The 25938-nt window shown below is 43.0% G+C and overlaps 1 protein-coding gene across 1 annotated transcript in view; it reads left to right on the top strand.

The window, feature by feature from the left end:
* Window positions 1-25938, top strand: part of LOC100584208 (zinc finger protein 799) — a 42138-nt gene that overhangs the window by 13977 nt on the left and 2223 nt on the right. Inside the window, exons 2-3 of the mRNA XM_012509592.2 lie at window positions 24856-24982; window positions 25611-25671. Coding sequence (XP_012365046.2) covers window positions 24856-24982; window positions 25611-25671 — 188 coding nt within the window. The remainder of the gene's footprint in view (window positions 1-24855; window positions 24983-25610; window positions 25672-25938) is intronic.

The raw sequence follows: 25938 nt of genomic DNA on the forward strand, positions 1-25938 counted from the left end.
GGTCTATGTCCCGCTGTGCTGATGAGGGTCTCTGTCCCACTGTGCACATATTGTCTTGATAAACATCTTAACAGGAAACAGGGTTTGAGAGCAGAGAACCGGTCTGATCAAAATTTACCAGGCTGGAATTTCTCAATCCTAGTAAGCCTAAGGGTACTGCAGGAGACCAGGGTGTATTTCAGTCTTTATCTCAACCGCGTAAGACAGACACTCCCAGGTGGCTGTTTATAGACCTCCCCCCAGGAAAGCATTCCGTCCCCAGGGTATTCCTTGCTGGGAAAATAATTCAGCGATATCTCTCCTACCCACACATCCGTTTATAGGTTCCCTGCAAGAAGAAAAATATGGCTCTATTCTGCCCAACCCTGCAGGCAGTCAGACCATATGGTTATCTTCCCTTGTTCCCTGAAAATTGCTGTTATTCTGTTCTTTTTTAAGGTGCACTGATTTCATGTTTTATAATCAATTTGTATAATAGTGATCCTGAGGTGACATACATTCTCAGCTTACGAAGATAATGGGATTAAGAGATTCAAGTAAAGACAGGCATAGAAATTATAAGAATATCATTTGGGAAGTGATAAATGTCCATGAAATCTTCACAATTTATGTTCAGACATTGCAGTGAAGACAGGTGTAAGAAATTATAAAAGTATTAATTTTGGGAACTGATGAATATCCATGAAATCTTCATAATTTATGTTCTTCTGTCACGGTTCCAGCCGGTCCCTCCATTCGGTGTCCCTGACTTCCCGCAACAGATATTGACCTGCAGAGAGGAGCAACTGAGACCCTTATAACAGCATGCATTAAAATGAAGTCACACTGAAATGGTGAAAATGTAAATATGTTTAGTAGCACATTTAGGAAGATATCTCTATGAATGAGAAAGATTTACAGTTGTGGGGAAAGATTTATAGTTTTCTTTTCTTTTTTTTTTTGAGGTGGAGTCTCGCTCTATTGCCCAGGCTGGAGTGCAGTGGCGCAATCTCGGCTCACTGCAAGCTCTGCCTCCTGGGTTCATGCCATTCTCCTGCCTCAGCCTCCCAAGTATGGGACTACAGGTGCCCGCCACTACAACCAGCTAATTTTTTGTATTTTTAGTAGAGATGGGGTTTCACCATGTTAGCCAGGATGGTCTCTATCTCCTGACCTCGTGATCCGCCCACCTCGGCCTCCCAAAGTGCTGGGATTACAGGTGTGAGCCACTGCGCCCAGCCTACAGTTTTCTTTTTTAAAAGAAAACCAAAAAGAAACACCCTACCTAAAAAAAACCATCATGCTGCCACAGAGGTAACTGAAGAATGTAACTGCAGTGTTTCCTGTAGTATATTTAAACTGCTACATATAAATTTTGGTATTTTCCATGAGTGACCTTTTCTACCAAAATGTGTTCTCTCAGGGATCACCTCCAGCCATTTACTATAGACTTCCTAGCTTCTCTTAGGATTAAAAAAAATTGTTTTTCAGAGGAATCGAGGAGTAACCATTCCTGAGTTTTTCATCATGGTAATGTGAACATTTATTTTTGTCCTAGAGCTTTTGTAAGAATCAACACAGTAGGCTGGGCACGGTGGCTCATGCCTGTAATCTCAGTACTTTGGGAGGCCAAGGCAGGTGGATCACTTGAGGTCAGGAGTTCGAGACCAGCCTGGCCAACGTGGCGAAACCCCGTCTTTACTAAAAACAAAAAACAATTAGCCGGGAGTGGTGATGCACGCCTGTAATCCCAGCTACTTGGGAGACTGAAGCAGGGGAATCGCTTGAACCTGGGAGGCGGAGGTTGCAGTGAACCGAAATTGCACCACTGCACTCTAGCCTGGGCAACAGAGTGAGACTCTGTCTAAAAACAAACAAAAAACAAAAACAACATAAATCAACTGCTTAATTGGTGCAGTTTGTAAAAATATACAAAATCTGTATATAAACCCCTAACAATCATGTAGTTTGACACACTGAACCCTCTTTTTATACCTGTTTTGGAACAAATAAATATAATATGCTAGCAGCAGTTAATGTGAGGAATGAAGGGTGGAGCATCTTGCAGAGCAGTAGTTTATCCTTCAAGGAGGGAACAGAATCCTGTGATAATAGACTGTATGTGTGTATGTCTGTCATTTTTTAAGACATGAAGATTATTGATGAGTTATAATCAGACATCATTTATTTCTTATTTGCCAAACATGCCCATTTTCCCTGTAGGAAAAGCTACAGTTTTTAAAAATAGAAGATTTCATTTAATCTGATGACACCTCATGTTTGGTTCCCTTCTTTTAGCAATGGGTTCCAGCTTCCAGTTGATGATGCTTTTTTTTTTTTTTTTTTGAGGTGGAGTCTCGCTTTGTCACCAGGCTGGAGTGCAATGGCACAGTCTCGGCTCACTTTAGCCTCCACCTCCCAGATTCCAGCAATTCTCCTGCCTCAGCCTCCCCGGAAGCTGGGATTACAGGCACGTGCCACCACACCTGGCTAATTTTTATATTTTTAGTAGAGACAGGGTTTCACCATGTTGGCTAGGCTGGTCTCGAACTCCTGACTTCAGCTGATCCACCAGCCTCAGCCTCCCATAGTGCTAGGTAGGATTACAGGCATGAGCCACTGCGCCCGGCCTCACAATGCTTTTATGTCTGGTACTTAAAAACATGGCAAAACTCATGTTTTCAGATTCGAAGTCTAATGTCTCAGGTTTTGATTGGAGCATTTAATTCGTTAACATTTAAAATGTTGAAGAAAGGAGTGTTTCCACAGTGTGCAAGCAGGATAGGAGGGCGAGTTGAGTGCCAAAAGTTAAATCCTTCCATGTCCCTGCCTCATCACTGGATTGTTTCAGGAGTCAGAGTTTGGCTCCTAAGCTTGGGAATCTGTTTGACCTCCTGAAAGGGAGTTTGCTTGTGAACTGTGGGTTCAGCAGGCTGCTTCTTTGAGCTAGTTCATGTTTTTTCCTTTCTTCTCTTTTCATTCCTTTATAGAAGACTGTTGCCTTATAATTCCAGTTTTTCCATGCATGTAACCGTTTTATTTCATTGTTGATGTGCTTTTATTTTTTGAGCTGAAAATGAGTAGATTGAGAGATAAGGTGGGAGAAAGGCTTGGCCGTGTCGCCAGCAGCCTCATCCCAAATTCCTGATCCTTGGAGAATATCAGGCCCTCCCTCCTGCTGCAGTGTGGCCTGTGTGGCCTGGGCTCCCCTCCTGCTCTGAGGCTAGGGGATGGCTCCACTGGACAGTGGTCTGGGATTCCCAGCACAGACTTGTGATCTGTCCAGGGGAAGAGGTAATAACAGCTCATTGAGTACAGGCAGGAAATTCTGCCTACATGCAAATGTCCCCTGGGGCAGGATAAGGTCACAGCACTGGGAAACACTGGGCAAGAAGATCGCTCTGTGAGAGTCTGGGTCTGGAACCTGTTTTTCCGCCTTCATTCAGCACCAAGAGATATCTTCTTCTGTCACTGAGTTCCCCAGGGGGCAGGACATGGTACAATACTCAATCAGGGACGTGGGATGGGGTCGTGAGAACCATGAATAAGGGAGCTGCCGCGAGGAGGGTGCGAGGTTCCAAGAGCCCAGGGCATCTTCTCCACTCCTTGCGCTTGGTTCCCGGCTCTGTTGCTAAGAGACGCCCTGAAAGTTCTGTGGCAGCCTCTGGCACACTGGGACCCGCACAGGCCGCAGGAGCCGTAGAGAGGACCCCAGAACACCGTGGAAGCCAGGAAATGGTGCGTGTGCGGGGCCTGGGGGTCCGGAGACGGGAGGAGGAGTTGGTTGGAACCAGCCGTTACCAGCTGGGGCGGGACCCAGACTTCCCTGCGGGCGACTACTGGGTCTGCGGACGCTTCCCCTGGACAGCAGAGTCTGAAGTCCACCATCCTGTAATCCACCGTCCTGTCTCCTCAGCCTAACTCTTTATAGGGGTCACAGTAAGTCCCTTGGTTTCCAGAGCCTTCCCCAGGGGGTAACTTTCTCTCCTCAATATTCCCACTACTGGTCGTAGATTATGGATGAATTTAAGTTTTCTAGGAAATTCTAATGGCATGTGTACATTACCTGTCTGACCGTGTACGCATGTGTGTTTATTCCTTACAAAGATTTATCTTTTATTTATCTCCATATGAGTATATATTGGTTTTTACTGATTAGCATTGGTGCGGAACATTTTTCCCTTGTGGGCTTTCATTTTCTGAAATTGTGCCTCTCTGAGAGCCTTGTGTTGATCTAAATTAAGGCTATTGAGGTAGAAATCATTTTATGTAGGTTTACTGGCCAAATTTGAGGACTGACCCAGGAAGACACACCAACAAATTTGGATGTGTTCCAACCTCCATTACAAATCGGACACTTTCCTAAGAACCTTTAGGAGAAGGGAGGGGGACTCCTTATTGGTGAATTGTCCTTTTCATTGGAGGGTACAATTCAGAGGTTATAAACATTGGTTACACATGACAACATACAGGCTAAAAGGTTCTACATGGAAGACAATCAGCAAAACTTCATGATTTGGAAACAAGTCAGGATCCTTTTTGATGTCAGTAGCTTACATATTAATGAGAATATCAGCAGTTTGAAGAACTCGCGATATGATTTGAGGGACTCAGGATAAGATTTTTTTTTTTTTTTTTGAGACGGAGTCTCGCTCTGTGGCCCACGCTGGAGTGCAATGGTGTAATCTCAGCTCACCATAACCTCCGCTCACCGTCACCTCTGCCTCCCGGGTTCAAGTGATTCTCCTGCCTCAGCCTCCCGAGTAGGCAGGCACGCACCACCACGCCTGGCTAATTTTGTATTTTTAGTAGAGATAGGGTTTCTCCATGTTGGTCAGGCTGGTCTCAAACTCCCGGCCTCAGGTGATCCGCCTGCCTCGGCCTCCCAAAGTGCTGGGATTACAGGCGTGAACCACCGCCCCCAGCCCAGGATAAGATTGTTTACTCAGGGACAGGATGTGGGCCGTGGATCAGAAGACCTCCCCCAGGTGGATTAATTTGGAAGCCAGCCAAATGTGACCCTTTAGGTTTTTCTTTTTCCTGGTTGGGGCCTAATAATGCCTAAATGTCAGACTAGTGACCAAGTGTTCCTCTTCAAGAACACTTGTTTTTGCTGACATTTTGTAGGTGTTTTTTTTTCTGACCAATTTTTATTTTATTTCTACCAAGACAGCCACAGCCAAGACAATCCTACCAAGAGAGCTTTGACCTGGATAGAACTTAGGTTCAGATGTGTTGGTCAGGTGCGACATAGAAGAGGCAACTCAACAAAATACAGGAAATAATAGAAACAGTGCATTTACGTAGACATCCTAGAGAGAAGAGATTAGCATGCCTCGAAGACCAAGAGTTACCGGTCTTGAGTTACATGGACACGACCAGTATGTGCAGAACAAGAGAGGGAGGGGGACTCATGAGCTGAAGCCTTTATTGGGGCCCAGGGGTTACCCAACCAGGTTTCTCTTGGGGAGTTCTAATTGGTGTGTTTAAAAGGAAGTATGCACAAGTTCCCCAGAGTCAGGCTTTGACTGAGAGGTGGTCACTGCTACACATGTCTGCAGTCCATGTGGGCTGTGGGGGATGAGTTGGGCAAGTTGTATTTAGCTGTCCCATGGGGACATGGTGACAGAAAGATGGTTATGTAAGGGAGATATCTGGATCAACCACATTGAGGAAGGAGGAGGAGGTAGAGGACAAGAACGTGTATCTGGGATTACAAACCCATTTTCTGCTTGGAGAGTGTTCAAAGCAAATTCAAAATGGAAGCTGGGCCGGGCACAGTGGCTCACACCTGTAATCTTAGCACTTTGGGAGGCCGAGGCTGGCAGATCACTTGAGGCCAGGAGTTCGATACCAGCCTGACCAACATGGTAAAACCCTGTCTCTACTAAAAATACAAAAATTAGCTGGGTGTGACGGTGCAATTCTGTAGTCCCAGCTACTCAGGAGGCTGAGGCAGGAAAATTGCTTGAACCTGGGAGGTGGAGGTTGCAGTGATCTGAGATCCAGCCACTGCACTCCAGCCTGGACAACAGAGTGAGTGAGACTCTGTCTCAAGAAAAAAAAACAAAAACGAAAAACCAAAATGGAAACTGGGGCAATATCAAGTGAATAAGAATTCACAAAACAGGCAGGTGTACAGTTAGTTGATTATTGTATGTGAAGATGATGAGCAGAAAATGGATTTTTCTCTTGAAGATAACCATTTGTCCCTGTCTTTTGTGTTGAAGTGTCTCCCATTTAGATCATTGCCTGCTAATACCTGCGTGTCATAGGTTCTTGTGTCTTAAATTGGTGATCTTGTTTTAGAATTGGCTATTTTCCATTGGTTTCTCTTTTAGTCATTCTGGTTAATACCATACACTCCTCATTACTATAGACTTCAAAGCCTTGATGTGTGGTCACTTCAAGCTGTTATAACAGATTACCATGGGCTGCATACCATAAACAACAAACATTTCTCAAAGATGTAGAGGCTGGGTTTCCAAGTTCAAGCAGATGAAGTCTCTAGTAAGGGCCTGCTTCTTGGTTTGCAGATAGCAGTCTTCCTTTTATATTCTTACATGGCGGAGATATGTCTGTAACATCTATCTAGTTGCAGTGTAAGGGCAATGTTTGCTTTATAACATGATTTTCCTCTGCTTCTGTTTTTCAGAAAAGATTGTAGAAAATTGATGTCATTTCTTCCATAAGTGTTTGCCAGAGTTCACCAGTGAAACCATCCTGGTCTGGTTCCTTTTTCTTGGGACATTTGTTATGTAGTGATTCAAATTTTTAAATAGATTATGCCTGTTTGTATTACGTGGGTCTAGTTTTGTGAGTTTTGGTAGATTTTGTCTTTCAGGGAATTGGCCCATTCATGTAATTAAACAAATCTGTAGACATGCAATTGCTCTGAATACTCCCTTATGGTCACTTTAATGTGCATAGGAATAGTAGTGATGGCCCCCTTTTTTTTCTGAGTTGGCTTGGCTGTGGGTTTAGCAATGTTCTTGGTCTTTTTAAAGAACTAGCTCTTGATTTTATTGATGTTTTTAATTGATATCTTGTTTGCAATTTCATTAATATATTGTCATTGTAATTTTCCTCTAAGTGATTTATCTTGGAGTTCTTTCTTTAGTTTCTCAAAATGGAACTTAGAGCACTGATTTTAGATCTTTATTTTCCAGAGTTTGCATTCAGTTCTTTGAATTTCCCTCTAAACACTGCCTTTGCTACATTTCAAACATTTTGCTAAGGCTGGGCATTATGGTTCATGCTTGTAATCCCAACACTTTGGGAGGCCAAGGTGGTAGGATCACTTGAGCCCAGGAATTTGAGACCAACCTGGGGAATATAGATCTCATCTCTATGAAAAGTGTTTTTTGCTAAAATACATATATATACACACACACACTGATATCTACACAGACACATATGTATATATATGTACGTGTATATATATGTATGTATGTATGTGTATATATATTTGTTTGTTTGTTTTTTGAGACACAGTCTCACTCTGTTGCCCAGGGTGGAGTGCAGTGGCATGATTTCAGCTCACTGCAACTTCCACCTCCCGGGTTTAAGCAATTCTTCTGCCTCAGCTTCCCGAGTATCTAGGACTACAGGTGTGCACCACCATGCCCAGCTAATTTTTTGTATTTTTAGTAGAGATGGGGTTTTGCTATGTTGGCCAGGCTGGTCTCCAACTCCTGACCTCAAGTGATTCACCCACCTTGGCCTTCTAAAGTGCTGGGATTACAGGCGTGAGCCACTGTGCCTGGCCCTAAGATACAGTTTTCTCATCAACTTCAGAATATTTAAATTTCTCTTGACAGTTTGGTTTGACCTTCATGTATTTTGGATGTTTGTTGTTCAGATGTTGACTTTCTGGAAGATTTTCAACTGTGTTTCTATTACTGGTTTCTAGATTAATTCTAATACGGTTAGATTGCATACTTTATAGAATATCTATGTTAAATTTGTTAAGGTAGGTTTTATGGCTCAGAATATAGTCCATCCTGGTGAATATATTATGTAGTTTGGAGAAGAATGTGTACTCTGGTGTTGAGTGAAGTATTCTATAAATACATATGAATTAAATCCAGTTGATTAAAGATGCTGTTGAGTTCAGCTATGTCCTTAGTGATTTTTCTACTGAATTGATCAATTATTGATAGAGGGGAATTGTTCTCCTTCAACTATAATTACGGATTTGTGTATTTGCCTTGCCGTTTTATAAATTTATGCCTTATGCCAGGAATTGCCAACCTCCAGGCTGTGGACCAGTACTGGTCTGTAGCTGGTTGGGAACCGGGTGGCACAGCAGGAGATGAGCGGCAGGCAGTAAGCATTACCGCCTGTGCATCCTGTCAAACCAGTGGTGGTATCAGATTCTCATAGGAGCACAAACCCTATTGTGAACTGCACATGCAAGGAATCTAGGTTGCGCGCTCCTTATGAGAATCTAATGCCTGATGATGTGAGGTGAAACAGTTTCATCAGAAACCATTCCCCTACAGCACAATTCCATGGGAAAATTGTCTTCCACAAAACCAGTCCCTGGCGCCAAAAAGGTTGGGGACCGCTGCCTTATGCATTTTTTTTTTTTTTGAGGTGGAGTTTTGCAATTATTGCCCAGGCTGGAGTGCAATGGCGTGATCTCGGCTCACTGCAACCTCTGCCTCCTGAGTGCAAGTGATTCTCCTGCCTCAGCCTCCCGAGTAGCTGGGATTACAGGTACCTGCCACCACGCCTGGCTACTTTTTTGTATTTTTAGTAGAGATGGGGTTTCACTATGTTGGCCATGCTGGTCTCGAACTCCTGACCTCAGGTGATCCACCCACCTCGGCCTCCCATAGTGCTGGGATGACAGGCATGAGCCACTGCACCCAGCCACCTTTGCATTTTGATGCTCTATTTTCTGGACATACATATCAAGGATTATTATGTCTTTAGTATTGAGCACTTTATCATTATGAAATATCTCTATCTCTTGTAATTTTCCTTGATCTACAACCTGATTTATCTGAATCTAATGTAGCCTGTTCCATATTCCTTTTGATTAGGGCTAAAATGGCATATATTTCTTTATACCATTGTATTTAATGTATCTGTGTCTTTCTATTTAAAATAGTTTTCTTTATATATTCATGGGTCTTGTTTTTTCCTATTACTCTATCAATCTTTGTTTTAGATTGATATCTATAGATAATACATGTTTAAATGGCAACTGATATAGTTGGATTACTACATACATATGTAATTGTGTTATGTTTGTCTGTTTTTTTCAACTTCTTTTTTTCTGCCTCCTTTCCTTCCAACTGAGCATTTAATGATTCCATTTTCTTTCTTTCTTCTATTAGTATAGTAAGTCTATTACTATGTCAAATGAAATTTTATGAAAATGGAAGTAGAGTAAGTAGACTTACTATACTATACTACTTGTTTCATTTTCTTTTCTTTTTTTTTTGAGACAGAGTCTTTTTGTTTTTGAGACAGGGTCTATCATACATGCTGGAGTGCAGTGGCACAATCATAGCTGACTGTGATCTCAAACTCCTGGGCTCAAGATCCCACTGCCTCAGCCTCCCGAGTAGCTGTGACTACAGTATGTGCCACCATGCCCAAGATATTTTTAAATTTTTTATAGAGACAGGGTTTCACTATGTTGCTGATGCTGGTCTTGAACTCCTGGGCTCAACTCCCACCTTGGCCTCCTAAAAGTCCTGGGATTACAGACATGAGCTACCCAACTAGCTATTGTTTCTTAAATTTTATCAGTAAATTCCCTAGAGTTTGAGTATTCCATTCACAATGAATGGACCTTTAGTTTTACATAACACCATACTGGCTTCTGGTATAGTGCCTGTATAACAGAGTGTTCCAGATTCTTCCCTCGTATCCCAGATAACATCACTGTCATTCATTGGCCCAATACATTGTTGATATTATTAGTTTGAACAAACATCTATTACATCAGATAGGAACTAGAAAAGGAAAGAGTTTTCTTGTGCCTTCATTTAATTCTTTTCATATATTTTATGTAGTTCGCATATGTATGTTTGTATGTATTGTGTATATATGTTTGTATGTGTGTGACCAGAATTTGTTCTAGTTCTGTTTTTTCTTTCTCTTTTTTTTTTTTTAGATAGGGTCTTGCTTTGTTACTCAGGCTGGAGTACAGTGACAAGAATACAGCTAACTGCAGCCTCCATCTCCTGGGCTGAAGTTAACCTCCTGTCTTAGCCTTCCAAGTAGCCTGTATCACAGATGTGTGCCACCATGCCTGGCTAATTTTTTATTTTTTATGGAGTTGGAGTGTCACCATGTTGCCCAGGCTGGCCTTGAACTCCTGGGCTCCAGCGATCCTACCATTTGGGTCTTCCAAAGTGCTGGAATTATAGGCATGAGCCACTGCGCCAGCCCAAATTTCTAACTTGTATCCTTTTTCTTCACTCTGATGAACTTCTTTTGACATTACTGGCAAGGCAGGTATACCAGTCACACATTCTGTCATCCTTGTTCCTTTTTTCCCCTCTCAGACTGGGTAATTTCAGTTGTTTTGTCTTCATTTTAGATGATGTTTTTCTTTGGTCAGTCACAACTGTTGAACACCTGTAGTGATGTTTTCATTTCAGTTGTCGTACCTTGCACCTGCATAAATGCTATATGGCTCAATTTCTACTTTTTATTTATTTTTTTTTTGAGACAGAGTCCAACTCTGTCACCAGACATTAGTGCAGTGGCGTAATCTTGGCTCACTGCAATCTCTGCTTCCCGGGTTCAAGTGATTCTCCTGCCTCAGCCTCCCAAGTAGCTGGGTCTACAGGCGCATGCCACTACACCCAGCTAATTTTTGTATTTTTAGTAGAGAAGGGGTTTCACCATGTTGGCCAGGATGATCTCAATCGCTTGACCTTGTGATCTGCCCCCCTCGGCCTCCCAAAGTGCTGGGATTACAGGCATGAGCCATCGCACCCGGCCCTAAAGTTTTAATTCAGTAAGTCCAGTGTCAGGTTTCTCAGAGATGACCTATCTCAATTAAACTTTTTCCATCAGTGAGCCACATTTTCATGTTTCTCTGTATTCTTCACAATTTTGTTTGTATCGAAACAAAATTATGCTTACTGTTTACTATTTATGTTTGTTGAAGGCTGTAATTTGTTTAGTAACATTTTCAAACTGTGTTTGCAGAGACTGTAGTCCCTATTCATTGTAGACACTGATGTCTCTTCCTCTGTGTTCATTCAGTGTTCTGAGAGATTTCTGGAATGTTGGAAGCTAAAAGTAAAAAAGAAGATGAAACAAACAAAAACCTTACCTCTTTCAGTCTTTGTGGATGGCTCTGTGTTGGGGCATTCCTTGAAAACCCAGTCAGGCTGTTTAAAACCCTACTTTAGCATTTATTTTCTGTTTAATTAAACCTAGGGATCAGCCAGAGCTGAAAATGAGGGTTTTATCATGTGTTTTGTGAAAATGTGTTATTTCCTGTGCATGCATGGGGCTTTCTCAATTCCCCAGTATACCTGAGTGCTTTTGAATACCCTAGGTTCTAGAGGAAATTTTCTCTCCAACTTTTTTCCCCCAGGATTTAGATGGGGTATTAGTCAGGGTTCTCTGGAGGGACAGAACTAACAGGATAAATATATATATATGTATATATATGTATATACGTATATATATGTATATATACGTATATACATATATATACATATATATATGTATATATATAAAGGGGAGTTTATTAAGTATTAACTTAGACGATCACAAGGTCCCACAATAGGCCGTCTGCAAGCTGAGGAGCAAGGAGAGCCAGTCCAAGTCCCAAAACTGAAGAACTTGGAGTCTGATGTTCGAGGGCAGGAAGCATCCAGCACGGGAGAAAGATGTAGGCTGAGAGGCTAGGCCAGTCTCTCCTTTTCATGCTTTTCTGCCTGCTTTATATTCGCTGGCAGCTGATTAGATTGTGCCCACCAGATTAAGGGTAGATCTGCCTTCCCCAGCCCAGGGACTCAAATGTTAATCTCTTTGGGCAGCACCCTCACAGAGGCACCCAGGATCAGTACTTTGTATCCTTCAATCCAATCAAGTTGACACTCAGTATTAACCATCAGAGCTGGTATGTCATAATCATAATCTGTTTTACCAGGTGGTTGCAGGCTTTTGGTGTATTTTGCAACATTTTTAGGCAATTCCTGCCAAATTTGACCGGGACTGAGTTATTGTAGATGATATAGAATAGAGAGCCTTGTTTCAGACCTTTGGAAACTCCCCATACCAATTGGAAAATACAAAGGTGATAACTGAGTGAGTAGGATTTTATACTGGGATCTCAGGCTGCTGTCTTTAAGACTGGCACTGAGGGCCGGGCATGGTGGCTCACGCCTGTAATCCCAGCAGGCAGGAGAACTGCTTGAACCTGGGAGGTGGAGGAGGCTGCAGTAAGCCAAGATTGCAACATTGCGCTCCAGCATGGGCAGCAAGAGCGAAACTCTGCCTCAAAAAAAATAAATAAATAAAAATAAAAATAAAAATAAAAAATAGAGAGACCAATACAATAATAGCTGGAGATTTTAACACCCCATTTTCAGCACAGGACAGATCTTCCAGACAGTAAATCGACAAAGATTATCTCAATATATATTGAAAAATCAGACAAAAGAAAGATTAAATGGGATTTAATCTATACTATAGATCAAATGGATCTAATAGATATTTACAGAACATTTTATCCAACAGCTACAGAATACACATATTTTTCCCGAGCACATGCATCATTCTCAAGGATAGACCATATGTTAGGTCAAAAAGCATGTCTTAAAACACTCCAAAAAAATTGAAATAATTTAAATTGTGTCAGAGAATACATGGAATAAACTAGAAATCAATGACAAGAGGAATTCTGGAAACCATACAAACATATGGAAATTAAACAATATGCTTCTGAATGACCAGTGGGTCAGTGAAGAAATTAAGAAGGAAATTGTAAAGTTGTTTGAAACAAATGATAATGAAAATGCAACATACCAAAACCTATGGAATACAGCAAAAGCAGTACTAAGAGGGAAGTTTATAGATATAAGCACCTACATCAAAAAAGAAGAAGACCTTCAGGCTGGGTGTGGTGGTTCACACCTGTAATCCTAGCACTTTGGGAGGCTGAGGTGAGTGGATCACCTGAGGTTAGGAGTTCAAGACCACCCTGGCCAACATGGTGGAACCCTGTCTACTAAAAAATACAAAAAATTAGCCAGACATGGTGGTGGGTGCCTGTAATCCCAGCTACTTGGGAGGCTGAGGCAGGAGAATTGCTTGAACCCAGGAGGCAGAGGTGGCAGTGAGCTGAGATTGCACCATTGCACTCCAGCCTAGGCTGCAAGAGTGAAGTGAAACTCACATCAAAAAAAAAGAAAAAAAAAGAGAAAACTTTCAAATAAACAACCTAAGAATGCATCTTAAAGAATTAGAAAAGTCAGAGGAAACCAAACTCAAAATCAGTAGAAAAGAAATAATAAAAATCAGAGTAGAAATAAATGAATTTGAAATGAAGAAACAATACAAAAGAACAATGAAACAAAAAGTTGGTTTTTTGAAAAGACAAACAAAATTGACAAACCTTGAGGGAGACTAAGAAAAAAACCAGAAAGGCCCAAACAAATAAAATTAGAGATGAAAAAGGAGACATTACAGTTGATACTGCAGAAACTCAAAGGATCATTAATGCAACTAAGAACAACTATATGCCAATAAATTGGAAAACCTAGAAGAAGTTGATAAATTCCTAGGCAGATAGAACATAGCAACACTGAACCATGAAGAAATAAAAAACCTGAACAGACCAATAACAAATAACGAGATCAAAGCCATAATAAAGTCTCCTAGCAAAGAAAACCCCAGAACCCAGTGGCTTCAGTGCTGAATTCTACCAACATTTAAAAAAGAACTAATACCAATCCTACTCAAACTATTCCAAAACACAGAGGAGAAGGCAATACGTCCAAACTTATTTTACAAAGCCAGTATTACTTTGACACCAAAACCAGACAAAGACATGTGAGCAAAAGAAAACTATAGGCCAGTGTCACTGATGAATATTGATGCAAAAATCCTCAACTCAATACTAGCAAACTGAATTTAACAATACACCAGGCTGGGTGCGGTGGCTCACGCTTGTAATCCCAGCACTTTGGGAGGCAGAAGCGGGTGGATCACGAGGTCAGGAGATTGAGACCACGGTGAAACCCCGTCTCTACTAAAAATACAAAAAATTAGCCGGGTGTGGTGGCAGGCGCCTGTAGTCTCAGCTACTTGGAGAGGCTGAGGCAGGAGAATGGCGTGAACCTGGGAGGCGGAGCTTGCAGTGAGCTGAGATTGCGCCACTGCATTCCAGCCTGGGTGACAGAGCGAGACTCCGTCTCAAAAAACAAACAAACAAACAAACAAAAATACACCAAAAAGATCATTCATCATGACCAAGTAGGATTTCTCCCTGGGATGCAAGGATGGTTCAATATATGCAAATCAATCAATGTGATGTATCATTTCAACAGAATAAAGGGCAAACACCATATAATCATTTCAATATGTACTGAAAAAGCTTGTGATGATATTTAACATCACTTCATGGTAAAAACCCTAAAAAAAAACTGGGTATAGAAGGAGCATACCTTAACATAATAAAAGCCATATATGGCAGACCCACAGCTAGTATGACAATGAATGAGGAAAAACTGAAAGCCTTTCCTGTAAGATCTGGAACACAATAAGAATGCCCACTTTCACCACTGTTGTTCAACACAGTACTTGAAGTCCCAGCTACAGCAATAAGACAAAAAAAAAAAAAAAAAAAAAAGAAGAAGAAATAAAGGGCATCCATATTGGGAAGGAAGAAGTCAAATTATCCTTGTTTGCATATAATATGATCTTATATGTGGAAATACATAAAGACTCCACCAAAAAAGTATTAGAACTGAGAAATAAATTCAGTAAAGTTGCAGGATACAATATCAACATACAAAAATCAATAACATTTTTCTATGCCAACAGTGAACAATCTGAAGCTACTTGAGAGGCTGAGGCGGGAGGATTGCTTGAGCTTGGGAGGTAGAGGTTGCAGTGAGCCATGATGGCCCCACTGCACTCCACCCTAGGCAACAGAGCAAGACCCGTCTCAAACAACCAAAAACGTGTAGAAGGATGGTTACCAGAGGCTGGGAGAAGTAGTAGTGAGGAGAAGGTATGGGGGAAGTGGGGATGGTTAATAGGTATAAAAAGTAGTTACAAAGAATGAATAAGATCTAGTATTTGCTAGCACGACAGAGTGCCTATAGTAAAAAATAATTTAATTGTACATTTAAAAATTGTGAAAATTTTCATTGAAAAAGAGTATAATTGGAGCCGGGCGCGGTGGCTCACGCCTCTAATCCCAGAACTTTGGGAGGCCAAGGCGGGCGGATCACGAGGTCAGGAGTTTGAGCCCAGGCTGGCCAACATGGTGAAACCCAGCCTCTACTAAAAATACAAAAATTAGCCAGGTGTGGTGGTGCACGCCTGTAATCCCAGCTACTAGGGAGGCTGAGGCAGGAGAATTGCTTGAACCCACCCAGGAGGCGGAGGTTGCAGTGAGCCTCCCACCATTGCACTCTAGCCTGAGCGACAGAGCAAGACTCCCTCTCTCTCGAAAAAAACAACAAAAAAAGTCTAGTTGGTTTGTCAGTCCGTGTGCAGGAGGAAGAAGCAGGAGGTCCTATTGAGTACAGGCAGGAAATTCCGCTTAAGCGCAAATATCCCCCGGGAGGATTCAGATCAAAGTGCAGGGAGGAAGCCCGCCCTGCCAAGGGCTGTGTCAGGAACTTGCACTCAGCTGTGCAAGATCTCTTCTTCTGTCAATCAGTCCCCAGGGGGCGCGGCCTGACGCCCTATCGAATCAGGGCCGTGGGGCGGGTTCGTGGGAACTGTCAATCAGACGCGCTGCCCAGAGGAGTGTGTGGTTGAAAAAGCCCGCGGCGTCTTCTCCACCCACCTGCGCTCGGCGCTCGCCTCTGTAGCTGAGAGACGACCTGGAAGTTCTGTGGCAGCCTTTGTCCCGCTGGAACCCGCATTGGCAGCGGGAGCCGTCGGGAGGACCTGGGACACCGCGGAAGTCGGGAAATGGTGCGTGTGCGGGGCCGGCGTCCCGAGGCGGGGGAGGGGCTGGGAGGAACCGGCCGTGATCGGCTGTGGCTGGACCCGGGCCTCCCCGCGGGCGACTCCGGGATCTACGGACCCGGGTCGCCCTGGCGTAGGTCGGCCCTCGGCCGCAGGGTGGGGCTGGGCCTGCAGCCGGGACCCCGGGCGTCCTGACCCGTTGCTGCGCGGCGACTGCGGCCCCGGCGCCCTCTCTGGGCAGCTCCGCGCCCGCAGCCCCGCGTCTCCCCAGATTGTGAGGCTGTAACCAACACAGGTTCGGGGCCCGAGTCACTGTACCGAGACGCTGAGGGCTGCAGCAGAAACAGTTTAATAGGAGGAGAGGGGAGGACACCCCAGCTCCGCCTCCCTGAGGGATTTGGGGTCTGGACAGGGGCGGCTGGGTGTGGGGTCGTTGGTTGGTGGGGAAGTGAGGGGTGAATCCTGGGACAGGAGGTGAAGAAACCGCATTCTGCTGAGTGGGCTCCCTCCTGGGGACTTCAGCCTGGTTGGCGCCAGCCTTTCCGCTGGGATTCAGGATCTGAGACAGAACTCCGGCGACTCTTGAGCAGCTCTCAGAGATCTTATCCCCAGGCACAATGGGGAAGCCGGCGGTCAGCGTCTGCTGTGACCTGACTCTCAGGGAGGCGGCCCCGTGAGGCAGCGGGGCTGAGGGCACCTGGTTAATATCTAACTGCAATTTCGCCTCCAGCCTGGCTCGCAGTTCCTGTGAACCCGGTGAGGAGGCTGCACGGTGACGAGGAGTCACCAGGCAGAATCCAGACTCTTGTGTGGGGTTTGTGTGTGGGAGGAGCTGTGGTCTCTGTGGTCCTCATTCCCTTCTTTCTTTCCAAAGGCGACTGTTTCCCCTCTGAGTCTTCCAAAGATGTGGGCAGCAGGGTCTCAAATCCACCACTGTGTTGTCTCATCCTAACTCCTCCTAGGGGTGGCAGCAAATCTCTTGGTTTCCAGAGACTTCCGCAGGCTAACTTTCTGTCCTTAATTCACAGCAACAGTATGAACTCTTTGGCCCCCAGGCGATATTTCACTAGTTTGTCATCTTGTTTTCAGCTAGCAATGTATGGCTTTTTCTCGAAAGAATTGTTTTGGGTTCCTGAACACGGTGGGTCATTCCTGTAATTCCAGCACCTTGGGAGGCTAAGGCAGAGGTATTGCTTGATCCCAGTAGTTCCAGACCAGCCTGGGCAACATGGCAAGACCTTGTCTCTAGTATAAATGATAAAGTTAGCTGTGCTTGGTAGCTGGCACCTGTAGTCGCAGCTACTGAGGCTGAGGTGGGATGATGGCTTGAGCCCAGGAGTTTGAAGTTGCTGTGAGCTATGATCGTGCCTCTGCATCCCAGTCTGGGCAGCAGAGGCCGACCCTGTCTCAAAAAAAATGGATATCCACAGCTGCCAAGTGTCTTGGAGGGTCCAGTGAATATCATCCCCTGGGTCATTCCTCCCAGGGGACAGCCTGAGATGGAGGGTGGGGCCCCCTGGGGAGCAACTGGGTCCACTGGGATGGGAGGAATCTTCTGGAATATAATTCCTGTAAAAAGCTAACCTCTGGGACACTCACCTTTTCTTCCCAACCCTAGTTTCCATTCCTTGGAGACACATGACTGAACAGCCAATTTCATGGTCATATTCCACAGGAAAAAAACCAGAAATGATTTCTGCCTTCTGGACTCACTCAGACTTAAAAGAGAGAAAGTTATATCTAAGGACTGGAGAACCTGCCCGTTGAGGTAGTGCAAGATCCTGAAAAGCACACAAGGCAGTGTCTCCTGGGAGGGTGGTGACCAGAATAGGGTTAAGGGATGTCCCAGGTGATAGGATGACCCTCCCTGATTCTTGCATTAGATTTTTCTGTGTTCCAGTCAGCACTCCTCATTCCTGAGTTTGTTAGCTTGAAAAGATATGTTTACTCTTTTCAGCCTAAATTTTTGATTAACCGTAAGATACATCCTATGATTAGAGATTGTTATTGTATACTTTGAAGACAAAGTATACCCAAAGTTGGAAAGAGTTGGACTGCAGAAAATAAATTGTATATGTAATTCTAGAAAGAGTTGGATTTCAGAATATAAATGGTATATGTAATCTTCTATTCCATTTTTTAAAAGCTTTATTTATTTTTTTTGCCCCAGAGCTTGTGTAGTATGTTTCTCAGGTGTGTTTGTTTTTTGGATGATTTCAGATGGAATTTCAGGACTTAGTAGTATAACTACTACCAAGGAAAAAACCCTCTTCCATTATGGCTGCAAAAAAGGAATACATTTTTACAAGAAAGTGTAGTAGGTACATTGAATTAAACAGATTTAACAAAAGTTCACTTCTTCTCCTTTTTATAGGGTGGAGATTTTGGGACAATGGAGAAATCTATTCCTGTTATATGGATTTGACAGATGAATGCTAAATTCTGTGGGACAGGACTTTCCAACAGCTAAAGAAGTAAAATATAATTATTTTTTACTGTATCACTTACTATCATGGAAATAGCAATTAAATGACATTCATTGTCTGGGAGGGATAGGTATTTGGGCTTTTCCTGTTGAGCTATAAAATGTAAGTGCCTTACAATTTCCTTCCCACTCATAGACATAAACACTGAATTTGAGTGATTTTCCTGGATTCATCAAACATGAGTATTTTGTTTTTAAATATCCCTGTAAAGCATAGAAGGGTAAGGGTAGCTTTGACTGTGGCAGAGAGGCCTGAGGCCATTGCCCCCACCTCCAGCTAAGACCAGTTTTTTTGCTTTTTTTTGAGACAGCGTCTCACTCTGTTGTCCAGGCTGGAGTGCAGTGGCACGATCTCAGCTCACTGCAACCTCCACTTCCTGCGTTCAAGCGATTCTCCTGCCTCAGCCTGCCGAGTAGCTGGGACTACAGGCACGTGCCACCATGCCTGTCTAATTTTTTTTTTTTTTTTTTTGTATTTTTAGTAGAGACGAGTTTTCACCATATTGGCCAGGCTGGTCTTGAACTCCTGACTTCAGGCAATCCACCAGCTTTGGCCTCCTAAAGTGCTGGGATTACAGGCATGAGCCACCATGCCCAGCCCCATATGGCTTTTGATTAGGGCTAGAATGGCATATATTTTTTCAAACCTTTATATTTAATGTACCTGTGTCTTTCTACTTAAAATAGTTTTCTTGAGAGAATAAAAAAAAGTTTTCTTGTACACATTGGTGGGTCTTGTTTTTTTAATTCTACTCTGTCAGTCCTTGTCTTCTTTTATTGGTATATTTATATAATACACATTTAAAGTGGTTATTGATATACCTGGATTCATATGTACATATATAATTGTTTTATATTTGTTATACTTGTCAGTTTTTTTCAACTTCCTTTCTTTTTCTGCCTCCTTTTATTTTAACTGAGGAGTCTATATGATTATGTTTTCTTTTAATAGTATAGTAAGTCTACTTGTTTCTTTGTTTCTTTATTTCTTTTTTTTTTTTTTGAGACAGGGTCTTTCTGTATCACCTAGGCTAGAGTGCAGTGGAGCAATCATAGTTAACTATAAACTCCAACTCCTGGGCTCAGGAGATCCTCCCTACTTGCTTTCCTGAGTAGCTGGGACTACAGGTGCAGGCCACCACGCCTGGCTAATTTTGTTTTTTTGTTTTTTTTTTTTACACGTTTCATAGAGAAAGTCTCATTGTGTTGCCGAGTGTGGACTCAAAGTCTTGATCTTAAGCAAACCTCTTGTCTTGCATCTCAAAGTGTTGGCATTAGAGGGGTTAGCCACTGTGACAGGCTGTTGTTTCTTAAAATTTTATTATTGAATTCCCTAGCATTTGGAGTAAACCATTCACAACAAATGGACTTTCAGTTTAAAGTAACACTGTACTGGCTTATGGAGTAATGCTCATATAACCCAGTGTTCAACATTCCTCCCTCCCGCCCAATTTATTTATTTATTTATTTATTTATTTATTTTTTTATGGATCAGTGATAATAACTCAATCCTCTATTTGACAAAGAAGAGGGAGAAGGAAGAGGAAGAAAAAGAAAGTGGGATAAAGGATCAGAAAGGGAGGAAAATAGAAAAAATTAGAGTATGACTCCAGGGTAGACCTGTTTTGTTGTCACTGAGTTGGTTGGTTGGTTTGTCTGTTGTATTTTTCATGTTTCGCCAAGTTGGCCAGACTGGTCTCGAACTCCTAGCCCGAAGTGATCAACCCGCCTCGCCCCCCAGAGTGCCGGGACCACAGGCGTGAGCCACCACTACCAGGCCCCACATTGCTTCTGGCCTCCATTGTAGACCTCCCAGACGGAGCGGCCGGGCAGAGGCGCTCCTCACTTCTTCCCAGACACGGGGCGGCCGGGCAGAGGCGCTCCTCACTTCCCAGACGGGGCGGCCAGGCAGAGACGCTCCTCACTTCTTCCCAGACGATAGGGGGCCGGGCAGAGGCGCCCCTCACTTCCCAGACAATGGGTGGCCGGGCAGCGGCGCTCCTCACTTCCCAGACGATGGGTGGCCGGGCAGAGGCTCTCCTCACTTCCCAGACGGGGCGGCCGGGCAGAGGCACTCCTCACTTCTTCCTGGACGGGGCGGCCGGGCAGAGGCGCTCCTCACTTCCCAGACGGGGCGGCCGGGCAGAGGCGCTCCTCACTTCCCAGACGATGGGTGGCTGGGCAGAGGCTCTCCTCACTTCCCAGACGGGGCGGCCGGGCAGAGGCACTCCTCACTTCTTCCCGGACGGGGCGGCCGGGCAGAGGCGCTCCTCACCTCCCAGACGATAGGTGGCCGGGCAGAGGCGCTCCTCACCTCCCAGACGATGGGTGGCCGGGCAGAGGCGCTCCTCACCTCCCAGACGATGGGTGGCCGGGCAGAGGCGCTCCTCACCTCCCAGACGATAGGTGGCCGGGCAGAGGCGCTCCTCACTTCCCAGACGATGGGTGGCCGGGCAGAGGCGCTCCTCACTTCCCAGACGCCTCCTGCCCAATTTAACATCACTGTCATCCATTTGCCCTATTGTAAACTATAACCACCCAATACATTGTTGATATTATTTTTTGAACAAACCTTTATGATATCCAATAGGAATAAGAAAAGGAAATAATTTTTGTGCCTTCATTGAATTATTTTCTAATGCTCTTCATATATATGCATATGTATATATTTGTGTGTGTGTGTGTGTGTGTGTGTGTGTGTGTGTGTATGATCTGAGTTTCTAACCTGTATCATTTTTCTTCTCTCTGATGAACTTCTTTTAACATTATTGGCAAGACAAGTACACCGGTGACACGTTCTCTCAATTTCATTCCTTTTTTTTTCCCCATTAGATTAATTTCAATTGGTTTATCATCATTTTAACTGATTTTTTTTTTTTTTGGCTGCTCTCATCTGTTGAACACTTGTGATGATGTCTTCATTTTAGTTGTACCTTGCAGCTGCATAAATTCTATATGGCTAAATTTCTACCCCCTTTTTTTTTTGAGACAGAGGTTTGCTCTTGTTGCCCAGGCTGAAGTGCAGTGGCACGATCTCGGCTCACTGCAACCTCCACCTCCTGGGTTCAAGTGATTCTTCTGCCTCAGCCTCCCAAGTAGCTGGGATTACAGGTGTGCACCACCATGCCCAGCTAAGTTTGTATTTTTAGTAGAGATAGGGTTTCACTACGTTGGCCAGGCTGGTCTCAAACTCCTGACCTCAGGTGATCCACACACCTCAGCCTCCCAAAGTGCTGGGATTACAGGCGTGAGCCACCACGCCCAGTTTACTTCTACTTTTTAATAGATATTATTTTATCTCTACATCTATATTCTGGTTTTCTTTTAGTTATTTGTTCATCATTGCCTTTACTTCATTGAACATATTTAAGATAGTTGCTTTAACGTTTTTATTCAGTGAGTGGTGTCTGAGGTTTCTCAGAGATGGCTTATCTCAATTATATTTTTTCCAATTGATGAAGCATATTTTCATGTTTTTCTGTATTCATAATTTTGTGTTGAAAAGTAGACATCTGAATGTTATAATGGGGTAATTCTGAAAATTGGATTCTTCTTTCCTCACTGTTTTCTATTTATGTTTGTTGAAGACTGTAATTGTTCATTTGTTTAATAACATTTTCAAAGTATGTTTGCACAGACTGTATTCCTTATTTGTTGTAGAAACTGACATCTCTGTTCTTTAGTGTGTGTTCATCCAGTGTTCTGGCAGAGATTTCCTGAATGCTAGAAGCTAGTAAAAAAGGTAAAGCATACAAAAGCCTGACCTCTTCCAGTCTTTGTGGATGGCTCTGTGCCTGGGGCATCCCTTGAACTCTTAGCCAGGCTGTTTAATACTCTACTTTAGCCTTTATGTTCTGCTTAACTAAACCTACAGATCAGCCAGAAGCGAAAATGAGGGTTTCTTCTCAGGTGTCTTTTGTGAAAGTGTGTTCTTTCCTGTGCATGCATGAGGCTTTCTCAATTTCCCGGGATACCTGGGTGCTTTTGAGTACCCTGATATCTGGAGGACATTTTCTCTTTAGCTCTTTTTCTCCATGACTCAGGTGGTCTACTGTATGTCTTAATCATAGTATGTTCTTCCAGTTGGTTACAGGCTTTTTGTGTATTTTGCAACATTTTCATGCAGTTCCTGCCAAATTTGACCCTGATCGTGTTATATTGTAAAGAGAGAGCCTTGGCTGGGCGCGGTGGCTCACACCTGTAATCCTGGCACTTTGGGAGGCTAAGGCAGGCGGATCATTTGAGGTCAGGAGTTTGAGACCAGCCTGGCCAACAGGGTGAAACCCTGTCTCTAGTAAAAATACAAAAATTGGCCAGATGTGGTGGAGCACGCCTGTACTCCCAGCTACCCGGGAGGCTGAGGCAGGAGAATTGCTTGAACCCGGGAGTCAGAGGTTGTAGTGTGCCTAGGTTGTGTGGCTGCACTCCAGTCTGGGTGACAGAGCAAGACTCAGTCTCAAAAAAAAAAGCTTTGCTTCAGACCTCGGGATAGTCCTTATACATTTTGGAAAATGCAAGGCAATAATTTGCAAATAAGATCTGATCTGCTATCTCTAGAATTAGTGTCCAGGGTTCTATACCAGGAACTCGGGCTGCTGTGTTCTAGAGTGGCATTGATAGGGGGAGGGATTGGGCCAAGGATAAATAAAAACTCCACAAGACTTTTCTACTAGTTTTCATTTATATATATATAAATATATATATATCTGTGTGTATATATATATCTGTGTGTGTGTGTGTGTATATATATATATGTGTGTGTATATATATATATATATCTGTTAATAGTATGGGGTGCCAAATAAAATCCTTTATTTGTTTTTGGAAAGCTGCACTTTCTTCGTGAGAAGTCTTTCAGCATTTTTTAGATACTGTGAGTTCTATTAGATTTGGTAATGTAATTTTTGTTGACTACTAAAAGGTTTGTTTTAGTTACTTAGGAAGTATTATAAATATTCATGAGAGATGACATTGAGTTCTTTCTAAGAATATATGTAGTCTTTCCCCTTCTTTCTTTCCCCTTTGGCATTACTCAAAATGTTTAAAATTTTTCCTTTGAGATGGTGAAATATCTTTTATGTCTGTTGTCATACTTCAGTACATTTGATCTAAAGGAAACTAGTTGCCAGCTTCCAAATATTCTCCATAAGTATAATCACATAGGATGGGCTAAATCCCCTAAATACCAAGTTGCAACAAAACATGTGAAATGTTATCTACCCAGAAAGCTCATTATAGACCCAATGCCCAGAGTGTTTCTTTGTAGCTGTCTTAGCCTGTTTCTTGTTATTCATAACAGAATTACTGAACCTTGGTAATTTATAAGAAACAGTATTTAATTTTTACATATCTGGAGGCCGGGAAGTCCAAGGTTAAGGCTGGGCATCTGGTGAGAAACCTTCTTGCTGGTCGGGACTCTGCAGAGGCCCTAGGTGGCATAGAGTATCACATGGTGAGGGAGCTGAGTGTCTAGCTCAGATCTCTTTCTCTTCTCAGAAGGACATGAGATAGCTCATTTATTCATTCACCCATTACGGATTAATCTATCCATGAGGTCTAAACCCTTAGGACTAAATCAACTCTTAAACCCCACTTTTTTTTTTTTTTTTTTTTTTTACTGCCACTTTGGAGATTAACATTCAGTGTGCATTTTGGAGGGGACAACCATTCAAATCTAGCAGTGGCTGATCAGTGCACTCCCTCTGCTGAGTATGTAACAAAATTCCGAACTCTCAGAAGGAAGATGGGAGTTAATGAAATACTATATTTTTTTGCATGAACAATTTAGGCACACTCCACCCCTGTTATTACGCTCATGGGGCCCTCCCCTAAATACATTGTCTAGACACCATGAAAGGCCCAACTTGGTGAACAAGCATTTGTAAGGACACGCAGTCTCAGCACTGCTAATGGTAACTCCCTTTTGCACAATAAGTAGTAGGACTTTATCGTGCCAAGGACTGCAGACCCACTGTGGAAATAGACGTTAGGGGTGATCCAGGCTATGTGATTCACTCACTTAGTTCGCCAGCAAGTGGCATGTTTCTATTCCACTGTTAATTTACCAAACATGTTTAACTGTAGCTTCAGAGTTACTGTGTAGGAGAAAGTGAGTGTAGACAGAGAATAAGAGCGGGTTTACCATGTCATTGAATAAAATGGTTGGAAACCACAGCATCATGTGAAATTTATGAAGTGAGTATAGATTCTCAGTACTGTGATTTTCACCCTTCCTCCTCTGTACATGTGGGATGGATCAGTCCTCAGTGGCTTTAGAGGACGTGGCTGTGAACTTCACCCGAGAAGAGTGGGCTTTGCTGGGTCCTTGTCAGAAGAATCTCTACAAAGATGTGATGCAGGAAACCATCAGGAACCTGGACTGTGTAGGTAAGGATGACGTGGCATTTCCACTTATTTAATTGGAGACCTTTGTTTCTTGGTCATTCATGCTGTTCAAAGATTTGGAATATGGAAAGGGGATATGGTTGGCCCTGGAAAAAAAAAACAGGGTTTAGGGGTGCCAGCTCCTGTAGCAGTTGTACATCTTCATATAAGTTTTTGTCCACATCTTAGCCTACTATTGATGGGCAGCATTATCAGTCACATAAGCAGTGATTAATACATATATTTTATATCATATTATTACATCCTTTATTCTCACAGTAAAGTAAGCTAGAAACAGAAAATGTTAAAAAAAATCATAAGGAAGAGAAACTATATTTACTGTTCATTAAGTGGAAGTGCATCCTTAGAAAGGTTTTCATCCTCGTTGTCTTCACATTGAGTAGGCTGAGTAAGAGGAGGGGCTGGTCCTAGTGTCTTGGGTAGCAGAGACTGAAGAACATTCATATATATATGTATATACAAATGGACTTGTGCAGTTCAAACCTGTTTTCCAAGAGTCAGCTGTACTTCAGTGAATGCATTTTTCACGATTGCAGTGTACATCAAAATCTTACTGTTTGTCTATAATTTTGTAAAAGTTTATAATGATTTTTCTGGGTATACCTTTTAGGAATGAAATGGAAAGACCAGAACATTGAAGATCAATACAGATATCCCAGGAAAAATCTAAGGTAATTTGCACTCACAAGAGAAAGATATGTCCCTGGAGCCGTCCTGAGAATGACATGAAAATTTAAAAACAAGCAAAGAAAATGAACAAGCCTAGCTTAAATTTATTTATTCTTAGAAAATTTTCTCTAAAACATATACTTAAATGTTTCATAGCTGTTCAGTGTTTGTAAAATAGTTCCCATGGCAACAATATTATGAATCCACATATGAACGTGATTGTCTTGAGAATACCTGGGGTTGAGTTACCTTGCACAGCATTCCATCCA

Source organism: Nomascus leucogenys, chromosome 10 (assembly GCF_006542625.1).
Source record: "Nomascus leucogenys isolate Asia chromosome 10, Asia_NLE_v1, whole genome shotgun sequence".
NCBI lineage: Eukaryota > Metazoa > Chordata > Mammalia > Primates > Hylobatidae > Nomascus > Nomascus leucogenys.